Raw genomic sequence first — 12,040 nt, forward strand, 5'->3', positions numbered from 1 at the left:
GTACATCTGCGGTTACCTTTGGCACAACCCTGCCTTATTGCTTGATAGACTAACACATTATCAAATTTATGTACATTATACATGCTTTAATTTTTCATTCATATTTAGATGCAACATGCCACAATCAAATGTATTCATTATCATTACATTAATTAAGGCCAACTGCAACAACAACAATTTTCATTAAAGATCTAATTATTAGGACAAATCAAATGTTATGTGTGCCCATCACCACAATGGTAATGTTTATGATGATCACTTGGTTTGACATGTAGCTGATTAGACTTGCCACAGCACTTCTCAGTTATATTGGTATCAGATATCATAGCTGTGGTCTAAGGAGTTGAGAATAATGGTTGTAATGTGATCCTTTATCTGATCATGTGCTGCACCCTGTAAAACAAAATATGAACAGTATTGTAATTTATTACTTTGATGAAGATTTTTATTCTCTCGTCAGACTTAATCGCCACCACCTCCACTCATCCACCCAGACCTTCCCGTCCACACCAACTTACATACACACACACACACATACACACACCGACATTCATACACCCATGTACACATATCCACATCCCCACATACACACATATAGATCCATACACACACATACACACTCACATCAGTACACCCACATGCACACAACCACATACACATGCACTCACGTACCCACACACACACAACCACATGCACACACCCTCACCTCCACATACACACCCACACACCTACATACACACCTTGACACTCACACATGCACCCACACACATATGTACATCCACAAACACATACACACACATGCACCCACACACACACCCACACAGATACATGCACCCACAAACACACTGACACAACCACCCCTTCACATACCTACAAACACACACACACATTACGTCCACCCACAAACACAAACACACACATGCACACACATGTGCACGCACATATACATGCACCCGCAAACACGCACACACGCACACAGCCACTTACACACATTCAACTACATTGTGACATTAGGACAAGTGAGTATAAAAAGTGAGAATGCAAACTTAGTCTTCATATCAGGACATTCTTCTTTGCAGCCACTCACACTTGCATACCACCCTTGAAAGCAAAGAGAACGATATGAAGAAGGAAATGATAAGGGGAATAATATGAGTGGACGTGACTGAAGCCTAGGAGCAATGGTTCAAGGAGGATCTATATGGAAACAAAGATGACAAAAATATAAAGAACAAAGTTTCAGAGTGTACGATCAGGACAATTGGAGTAAGGAATAAAACAGAGAATGAAGCTGGAAGTGTGAAGTATATAAGTTAGTACACAGGTCTGAAGGAGAGTCAAGAGGACACATGAAGAATATAAATGTGGAGTATGTAAGTTAGTACACAGATCTGAAGGAGATTGAAGAGGGCATATGGTTTGAGGCTATGGAAGGAATTTGAAAACCAAAATGAGAATTTGATTTTTCATTTGACCTACTCATTCCTTCTCTCAAGATAATTGAAACATAATTTGTAATTGCAAATCTCTATATATTTAGAGATCTTGACGTTGCCATTATTTGTGTAACATTTATCTGTCTACAATAATACTATTCGCCTTGCACATGAGCAGCCAGGACTAAGTGCAGACTTCAGGCAGGACCTGGGCAATGGGATAGGGAATAATTAGATAAGGGTTCGTGATATTATAATGTTCTCACTGGAAGTCAAAAGTGCAATTTAATTTTATAAAAGGGTTTTACATTACCATTTATTGTATGACAGAGAAAGCTTAACTGCAATTTGAGAAGCAGATGTGAAGGAACTAAAACCTCACCCTGTATATTTCTCATAGAATGTATTTTACGGCCACATTCAATCTGAAACTGTAAAATCCCACCCGAGGTCAATGGATCTTCCCATTGTCCACCCTTCGCCCACTCCACTGGTGGGCCTGACGGTAAAATTCCAGCCATGCTCACTTATATCTCTAAAATATCAAAATTGGACAAACATATCAAAATGGCTGAATCTATGTCTGCCTGAGACCTCTGAACAAAGTGAGCTACCTGACAGTATCAAAGAAACTCACGTCTCATTACCTCTGAAGAGATGCTAATGTCCCCTCCATGGGCTGCACAGACCAAAATGAAAGAGAAATATAAAAAGGCCACCCACGTTTCATAACCCAGGCTGACCAACCAGAGTCTACTTATCTGCTAGGACAAAGGACTCTGCAACCTTCCTTTCAATTCTTCACCAGCTTAAGTCAGTGTCCGCTGGTTGTTGACTATTGGGAACAGATTTCCTAACCTACTCTATTCAGACCCTCTATTTTGAACCTGCGGCACAATTCCAGGTACACGGGTTCAATTCCTGCCTTGGGCAACTGTCTATGTGCTATTCTCCCCGTGTCTGTGTGGGTTTCCTCCGGTTGCTCCGGTTTCCTCCCAAAGTCCAAAGATGGGCAGGATTGGTGAATTTGCAATGCTGAATTGCCCCTAAAAGTCCCAGAATGTGTAGTTTAGGGGGCTTAACAATGTAAATAACCGGGGTTACGGGGATAAAGCCTGAATGGGAAGCTTTGATGGAGAGTCACTGCATTCCTGAAGGGCTGAATGGCCTCCCACTGCATTGTAGGGATTCTACAATTCTATCAAGTCTCCTCTCAACCTCTCTTCTATAAGGGAAACAGCCCCATCTTCTCCAACCTCCCCCTCTAACTGAAATCCATCGTCATTGGAACAGTTCTTATAAATCTTTTCTGTACCCTCTCTGACGCCTTCACACCCTTCCTAACGTGTGGTGCTTAGAATTTGACACAACACTCCAGTTGAGGCCAAAATAGTGTTTTATAAAAGGTCACAGTAACTTCCTTGCTGTTGTATTCACTGGGTGGGATTTTATGGCTTCGCTCAATCCAAGGCTGGAAAATCCCGCCTGAGGTCAACAGACCTTCCCATTGTCTGCCCCTCGCCCGTGGCAGGTAGGGCAGTAAAATTCCTGCGCTTGAGTCTAGTTATAAAGCCCAGTATCTCATTAACCTAATTAACCACTTCTTTCTTCCTCCAAAATATAGCATTCCATGCGCTTTTGCAATATGATATATCTGCTACCTGTCCATCCATTCCTGTCCAAGTTACTGCCCCGCCTGCCACGGGGATCAGAACGGGTGAGGGGCGGACAATGGGGAGGTCTGTTAACCTCAGGCGGGATTTTCCGGCCTTTTACCCCACTGGCTTTGACTTTGATAACAAGCCTGTCTGATGGACCTTTATCAAACATCTTTTGGAAGTCCGTGTACACGTTAATCACTTCAGACTCATCAACCAACGAGGGGAAAGCAAAGGCCGAGCGGTATTATCGCTAGACTGTTAATCCAGAATCTTAGCTAATGTTCTGGGACCCGGGTTCGAATCCCACTACAGCAACTGGTAGAATTTGAATTCAATAAAAAATATCTGGAATTAAAAATCTATTGATGACCACAAAATTGTTGATTGTTGAAAAAACCCATCTGGTTCGATCATGTCCTTACCTGGTCTGGCCTACATGTGACCCCAGAGCCACAGTAATGTGGTTGACTCTCAACTGCCCTCTGAACAAGGGCAACTGGGAATGGGCAATGCTGGCCAGCCAGCGATGCCCATGTCCCACAAATGAATAAAAAAAACCCCGGCTGTTGCTGGGGTTGAATAGTATTGTTGAATATTAGTTAGCTAAGCAAATCCAAGTTGGCTTTCCTTAATTAATCCACATTTATCCTAAAAATCTTGTGCTGGATTACCATTGCTAAAGCTATCACGAAGTTTAAACAGCCTTGATTGTCATTGCTGGGCCTATCCTACATCCTATTTTAAATAAAGATGGTGCATTTTCAAATTTCCAGTCCTCTGGTACTATTACTGCTGCCTTCAAGGAGGACAAACATGACACTGATAGGAAGTTCTTCACTTTTAGTTGGGTTATGTAAAATACTTTACCAGAATTACTAATGTTAAGCTGCGTCTTCAATGTACTGATCAAAGGGTAAATTCCTTGACCACATTGAGATCCATTGAAATCATCCAGATCCAAAGACCACACCATTGCACCTCCAAAGTTGTTTTCCTTCAGCCACTGAGCCTACAGACAAAAAGATACAAAAATGCAATTAAAATTTGGTGAATAAAATTGACATATTCTGTTAGGTGCCTTGACTGCAATGTTACTCTCCTCGTCTCTGAATACTCAATTCCCAAGAATGCAGGAGAGGCAAATAGGAAGGAGACCGATACAATGCATTTAAAAAAAATTGTTTTGTGTTGTGATTTCTGGGACGTGCCTGGGGAAAAGAAACAAAAATAGCCAGCTTTGCAGTGCCATGGTAATGAGTTGGGAGAAGTTGATCAGTGCCTCCTACTTCAGATTTCCTTGGAAATTATGACAGTTTACTTAGAACTTAAAAACCCTACAGCACAGAAAGAGGCCATTCGGCCCATCGAGTCTGCACCGACCACAATCCCACCCAGGCCCTACCCCCATATCCCTACATATTTACCTACTAATCCCTCTAATCTATGCATCCCAGGACACTAAGGGCAATTTTAGCATGGCCAATCAACCTAATTCACACATCTTTGGACTGTGGGAGGAAACCGGAGCACCCGGAGGAAACCCACGCAGACACGAGGAGAATGTGCAAACTCCACACAGACAGTGACCCAAGCCGGGAATCGAACCCAGGTCCCTGGAGCTGTGAAGCAGCAGTGCTAACCACTGTGCTACCGTGTTGGACACTTGTAAAAACTTGCCCTCACATGTGGTCCCTCTCAGACAGGAAGGTGTGAGAGGTCAGGCGATAAGGTGATTGAATCTAATGAAATTAGATGCCTTTCTGCTCAGTCCAGATTCAGGTCAGATAGACACAGTGGCACTTTGGGGATGTTATGGTCAGGAAAGCAACGAGAAGAGGAGTATTCCTCCCAGCACCCCCAATTTTATCACATGTTTTTCAATGAACATTGCAACAAAATTAGATTACACCATGCTGTTTTCTGTCAAGATTCATATAATAGCTTGAAGTCAGCTTCTACTACATCACCATGTTTATTGTTCCTTTAGGGAATAATGTCGGTGGGTCTTCTGTTCAAAACCATCAGCATTAAACAACATCCAGAGTACTGCCACTAACTCCTCACCAGACATTTTTTCCACTATTACTTTGGAATATTACCCATGCTATTATTTTCCAATACTTAAATTATATAATACAATGAGTGAGCAAATTACTTAAATAACAATGGAACATTTCCTGGATAAGCTCAGCAAGTCTGGCAGCATCTGTGGAGAGAGAAATAAAGTTAAAGTTTCAGGTCTGTGTGACTCTTCTTCAGAGATAATGAAAGGGAGAAAAGTGATGGATTTAAAGCTTTTAGAGAGGGGTGGAGCAAAAAAAACATCTTGCTCTCTTGCCAAGGCGTGAGCCCTTGGCCTGCTGCAATGTCCCAATAATGCCCAATGCAAACTAGAGGATCAATACCTCCTTTTCAACTCAACATTGAGTTGAACAGCTTTAAAATATGAACTTTCTCCTCTAACTTGACACTCTTTTTGAATCCAAAAACCGAACTCCCACACAGGGCCATCTGTCACTTGTTCTTTAGTTTTGCTTTCATTGACCTTTATTCTCCTATTATGGCTAGCACTGATTTGTTTTCATTTGATTTATCATTGTCACAAGAATTGGGATACAGTGAAAAGTATTGTTTCTTGCACGCCATACAGACAAAACATACCATTCACAGAGTTCATAGGGGAGGAGGAAGGAGAGGATGCAGGATATAGTATTGCAGTTACAGCTATGGTATGGAGAAAGATCAGCATGATATATTGTCTGATTAGTCTGATGGCAAAAGGAAACAAACTGTTTGTCAATCAGTTGGGACATGATCTCAGACTTTTGTATCTTTTTCGCGACAGAATAAAGTGGAAGAGAGTATGTCCAGGCTGCTGCCTCTCAGTGCCAGAGACCCAGGTTTGATTCTCCAGCCTTGGGTGACTGTGTGGAGTTTGCACATTCTTCCCGTTTCTGCATGGGATTCCTCTGAGTGCTCCGGTTTCCTCCCACAATCCAAAGGTGTGTAGGTTAGATGGATTAGCCATGGTAAGTGTCCAGAGTTATGGGGATGGGGCGGGGAAGAGGAGCTGGTTAAGATCTCTGTCAGAAAGTCGGTGCAGACTTAGGAATTCTATGACTAACATTCTGCGATCTTATCTTTATGCTACAATCAGCACCCTCTCTCGGTCTGAACACTGCAATTAACACTTCTTTCTCTTGTGCCCTAATCACCTAGCTCACACCTCTCACTGACCTTCTACCTGGCTCCACCTACTCCACCCCGTCTCCAACAGTTTAAAATCCATCACATTTTTCCTTCTCTTTAACTCTGAAGAAGGGGCATACAGACTCAAAATGTTAATGATTGGTTCTGTCTCTCCACAGATGCTACTGAGCTTTTCCAACATTTTCTGTTTTGGTTTCAGATTTCCAGCACCTGCAGTATTTTGCTTGTAATATTTCTTAACCAGGTTTCTAAGCTGATGATTGCACAAGAAGTCCCAACATTATGTCTTGGAGGCCCATTAGCTCTCAGCTCTTATTGTTAAATTTATTTATTAGTCGCAAGTAAAGTTTACATTAACACTGCAATGAAGTTACTGTGAAATTCTGCTAGTCGCCACACTCCGATGCCTGTTTGGGTCAATGCACCTAACCAGCATGTCTTTCAGACTGTGGGAGGAAACCGGAGTACCCGGAGGAAACCCACACAGACACGAGGAGAATGTGCAGACTCCACACAGACAGTAACACAAGCCAAGAATCAAACCCGGGTCCCTGGCGCTGTGAGGCAGCAGTGTTTTATTGAACCATAAATTGGATACTTATGGAATATGTGTGAAATTATGGAGATATATTTTTCGCACATACTTTATTCACAAAACTCTGCTGATCATCATATCCAAACCATTGGTCACCCGAAACTGCGTAAGGTGCCTGCTGGTCTTGAATTATTCCTTTTGTAGCAGTTTTCAAAAATGAACAGAGCTGTCAATCAAAATTAAAAAGTATTGTTAACATGCCAGAAAACTTAATGCTGTTTTCCATCATTTTATTGCTGCTTATACTCAGTATTTGGTCAACTCGCATTGTTAATTAATCAAAGATATTTATCCAAAGCGGAAAAGAATGTTGATATTTTACCAGAAAAGAATAATCCCCTTAAAGTAATCTGTTACCAAAACATTTTAATGCTAATAGTGAGGTCCTGGGGAAGTGGTGGGAGCAGGTACGATAGCGGCATTTAAGAGGCAACTAGACAAATACATGAATAGGATGGGAATGGAAGGATACGGACTCCGTAAGTGCATACGGTTTTAGTTTAGGCAGGCATCATGATCGGCACAGGCTTGGAGGGCTGAAGAGCCTGTTCCTGCGCTGTAGTTTTCTTTGTTCTTTGTTCTCTATCACAAAGGGATGGGGGATTTATCATCTCAGCATATTCTTCTTAAAGGCAGATAATATAAAATTTTGAATGATCGTAGCTCAGTGTAGTACATTTTTTCTCCATTTGTAATAAACATCATGCAGACATGCACAATTCTTGTGGGATCTTGCTGTGTGATAAATGACTGCTGTGATTGTTCATTCTACCTGCACAGCAGACTGTGATATCTCTGTGAACTGTTGGAAGATGTGATATAAAACTGGAACTTCTCCAAAATTTATTTTGATCTCCAACCAGTTTTGGTGGAAGACACAGAAATATTCTGGAGGAAAAGCATTATTGGTTAATTATGCCATTTCGCTAGAATGTACTTTGGGAGATCAAGTGTCCAGTGTAAGTATACAGTTAATGGCAGGACCCTGAAAAGCATTGATGTACGGAGGGATCTTGGGGTTCAAGTCCTTGGCTCCCTGAAAGTGACCACACAAGTAGAGAGGGTATAAAGAAGGTGTGTGGCATGCTTGTCTTTATTGGTCAGAGTCAGGATGTCATATTGCCATTTTGTAACACTTTGTTAGGCCGCACTTAGTGCATTGCGTTCAATTCTGGTCGCCACGTTACAGAAAGGATGTGGAGGCTTTGGAGAGGGTGGAGAAGAGGTTTACCAGGATGCTGCCTGGATTAGAGGGTATGAGCTATAAGGAGAGGCTGGACAAACTAGGGTTGTTTTCTCTGTAGCAACGGAGGCTGAGGGAAGACCTGATAGAAGTCTACAACATTATGAGAGGCATATACTAGCGTTGACAGTCAGAATCTTTTTCTTAGGGTTGAAATGTCTAATACTAGGGGACATGCACTTAAGGTAAGAGGGGGAAAGTTCAAAGGAGATGTGAGGGGCAAGTTTTTTTACAGAGCTTGGTCGGTGTCTGGAACGCACCGCCAGGGCTAGTAGGGGGGACAGATATGAAAAGGGCATTTAAGGGGCTTTTAGGCAAGCACGTGAATATGCAAGGAATAGAGAGATGTGGACGAAGGGCAGGCAGAAGGGATTAGTTTAATTTGACGCCATGTTTGGCACAATATTATGGGCCAAGGGGCCTGTTCCTGTGTTGTACAGTTCTATGTTCTATTGTACTGAAGTTGGGGTAGGGGTGGCAGCAGGTGGTGAGGATGAGGGCAGCAGGGGATCACCAAGGAAATTCTGAGCATTTTTTTTGACAACTTAATCCTGATCACTTTCCATTTTAAACCATTTAAAGTTTATTTTAATATTTAATAAAGTATTAACACTTCTCAGCATACATACCTCATAGTAGGACAAGAATCCAGGTGACCAGGTGTATGGGCCAGCATGGGCTGCTCCGGACACTGGAGCACCAAGATCTGTTTCGCTGCTGCTAAGAGTGAAGCCACGTCCATATGTTGGAAATCCAACCAGTAGTTTCTCTGCTGGGGCTCCATTGTCTCTCCAGTATTTTGCAGCATAGTCCTGGCAGGATAATTTAGCTCGATATATTTATCCAGGTTTTACAAAGTAGAAATGTTTCATTATAAAAAACATTGGCAAGTTTTGACGGCAATGATGGAAACAGTAATACATTATATCGATATACTTACAACATTATAATACATCAAAATGTCATGGTCAAGAGAACTCCGATACAGAGGGCTATTGTGTCCAGTGACTTTCTCCCAGGTTCCATGAAAATCATATGTCATCAGACAGATCAAGTCCAGGTACCTGTGAAATAAAGTTATTGTATGTAGCATTACAATTCAAAAGTTCCGTTTCATAGTGACAAGCAAAGTGGCACAGTGGTTAGCAACTCTGCCTCACACTGCCAGGGACCTGAGTTCGGTTCTAGCCTTGGGTGACTGCCTGCGTGGAGATTGCACGTTTCCCCCATGTCTGTGTGGATTTCCTCCGAGTGTTCCGGTTTCCTCCCACAGTCCAAAGCTATGCAGGTTAGGTGGATTGGCCATGCTAAATTGACCCTGACTGCCCAAGATGGTTGGGTAGATTAGCCATGATAAATGCGTGAGGCTACGGGGATAGGGCGGGAAAGTTGTCGGTGCAGACTCAATGGGCTGAATGGTCTCCATCTGCACTGTAGGGATTCTATGGATTATGTGATTCTATAGTTGATTATGCTAATCATCGTTTTGCTGTCCACCCTTCCCTTGAATATACTACATAACTGAGCATGGGTAGCCAATTGAATGAGGAAACGGCCCATTATTTCAGTTCTAAAAGGCCTCTTTTATTAAGAAATTGACTGCATGTTTAGATTCCCCAACTAGGGAGTCATTTTGTTAACTTTTACCCTCTCAAGCCCCTGAAGAAGTTGTATATTTCTGTGCAATAACCTCTTGCTCTTCAAAGCTCAAGGGAATTAAGGCCTAGTCTACACAATCTCTCACCACAGGACTATATCCACCTTCCAGGAACTAATCTGGTGAATCTTTATGGCACTCCCTTTAAGGCAGGTATGTCTTTCCTTCGTGTCATTCCCAGTGAAGGTATTTCCTGTGAGAAATGAATGTGAGAAGAGGTGCCTGGGACTGGCAGTCAGTAGTACCTAGAGACAAGTTTGAGAGGAGGACCCTGGGACAGAGAGTCAGCAGTTCATAGAGGAGAGTGTGAGAGGAGGACTCTGGGACACACACCCAGCAGCATCTAGAGGTGAGGGCCTTGATTCCTAAGTTTGTCCAATAACCTCTTGTCTGGCACCTTACTTGATACTTTTTTTAAAATCCAAATGTGAAGAGATTTGTCAAGTGTGATTTCTCTTTCATTAATCTGTGTTAACTCAGCTTCATCAGATTATGATTTTCTATGTGCTCAGTTACCACACCCCAAATAATCAGATTTAGCATTTTGCCCATTTCTGATGTTATGCTGACTGCCCTATGTAGGTCCCCATTTTCTTTTCTGAGCTCTAGGGGCACTATTGTGCAGGTGCCTCAACCAACAAAGGGACTGAGGTAAGAGAGCCTGGACAATTGTGTCCATGGCTCATTAATACCAATTAAAACATATAAACTTCTAACAATCTAATATAGCTCTCACTCGGACATGCTTGATTTTTGAAAAAATACATATATGAAACCCGTTCAAAGATCCCACATCAAAGACAACTAATCCTTTAATATCTTCTTTAAACTGTCAATCACCTCTAACATCACTATTCCTAGCACCAAGATTAAACATGCATATAAAAGTTTAAGTTGCTACAGCAACTCATACTCCTTGGAGAGCCAGTTGCCTCAGTTGACTTGGGGCTGGTGTGAATCTGATTAATGACAACAGCAAGGGGTTCAATCCTCTTGCTGACTGTGGTGGACTCTGGGATTACTTCTGCCCTTCCTGTGGTGGAGACCAAGGCAATGTAGGTTGGAGCTGCTTGCAGGCAAAGAACTAAAGAAGAACCTGTCAATCAAACTGTGAACTCAGAACATCATTGTAAAATAATGGTAGCTTTGAAACTCAACCAAGCATTCACAATGATGTTATACTAACTCTTGCAGAATGTCAGGAAAGAACTCTATTGGAATTGTATGAGTATATGATAATTTTTCTCTGCCTATATCAGATAACTTGTCAATCAAATCACTCCAGCAGGCAGTTCCGCTTTTAATTCTCATTGACAGCTTAATCCTGTTTTTTTTCTAACTTAGCGAGCAGGAGATTTAAGAAGCTTCAAGACAATGACACTTAAACCACCCTTCAAGAACATTTATGTATAATTCATCAATTTGTGACAGTGGGTTACAAAACTTGGAGCAATCAATATGGAGTCTGTTTAAATTCAGCACTAATTTCAAACGACTAGGCCTAGGCTTCACTCCAGTATGATTCACATTGTACCCTCATCCCTACTGGAAAAAAATAGATCTGTTGGAAATGGGAATAGGGTTTTCACACTTAAGTCTGGCGGACATTCTTAAAAGTTTGTGGAGTCAAGAAGACGCACAGAAATCTGGCCCAGTATCACACAGCCACTGGAAAACGTCAAATGGCTTCATGTTCCTGTAAGCTGCTTAATACAGGGAAACTCTGGAAAACTGCCCAGCAGTTAAAGCTGTAACACAGCTCTGTGAAATTGGGGAACTGTGCAGAAAGAATAAAAAAGATCCAAACTATAATTAATCAATATTATTCCATGTAATAGGCAGAATGTTGTGTTATGTCTAATGTGTTAAATTTAATTTTGATGTGTATGTCCTGTTGTTAGCTGAGCTTGAAATATCATTGGAACAGATAACTTACTTGAACATTGGCATAAGGTGAGGTGCATTGAAAGGGGAAGTGCCTTAACAAGGCTGTTTATGCTATGATTAGGGGCGGATGAAGATTTCTACCCCACATATTGTTCAAAACATGTCACTGTTACTCACGAGACTAATAAGACTCAAGAACAAAGAACAAAGAAAAGTACAGCACAGGAACAGGTCCCTCAGCCCTCCAAGCTCGTGCCAATCATGATGCCCTAGCTAAACTATAAAAAAAACCTTCTGTCCTTACTTGGTCCATATCCCTCTATTCTCTGCCTATTCAAATACACATCCATA

General features: G+C 41.9%; 1 protein-coding gene across 1 annotated transcript in view; it reads right to left on the reverse strand.

Annotated features, from left to right (window-relative positions):
* Positions 1 to 267: 267 nt before the first annotated feature.
* The window catches only part of LOC144479243 (acidic mammalian chitinase-like), a 31,698-nt gene continuing 19,925 nt past the window's right edge, over positions 268 to 12,040 (reverse strand). The window contains exons 7-11 of the mRNA XM_078197912.1: positions 9,086 to 9,209; positions 8,775 to 8,957; positions 6,952 to 7,068; positions 3,965 to 4,106; positions 268 to 393 (exon numbers count right to left, since the gene is read on the reverse strand). Coding sequence (XP_078054038.1) covers positions 380 to 393; positions 3,965 to 4,106; positions 6,952 to 7,068; positions 8,775 to 8,957; positions 9,086 to 9,209 — 580 coding nt within the window. The 3' untranslated portion in view covers positions 268 to 379. The remainder of the gene's footprint in view (positions 394 to 3,964; positions 4,107 to 6,951; positions 7,069 to 8,774; positions 8,958 to 9,085; positions 9,210 to 12,040) is intronic.

The sequence above is a fragment of the Mustelus asterias genome, chromosome 25 (assembly GCF_964213995.1).
Source record: "Mustelus asterias chromosome 25, sMusAst1.hap1.1, whole genome shotgun sequence".
Classification (NCBI taxonomy): domain Eukaryota; kingdom Metazoa; phylum Chordata; class Chondrichthyes; order Carcharhiniformes; family Triakidae; genus Mustelus; species Mustelus asterias.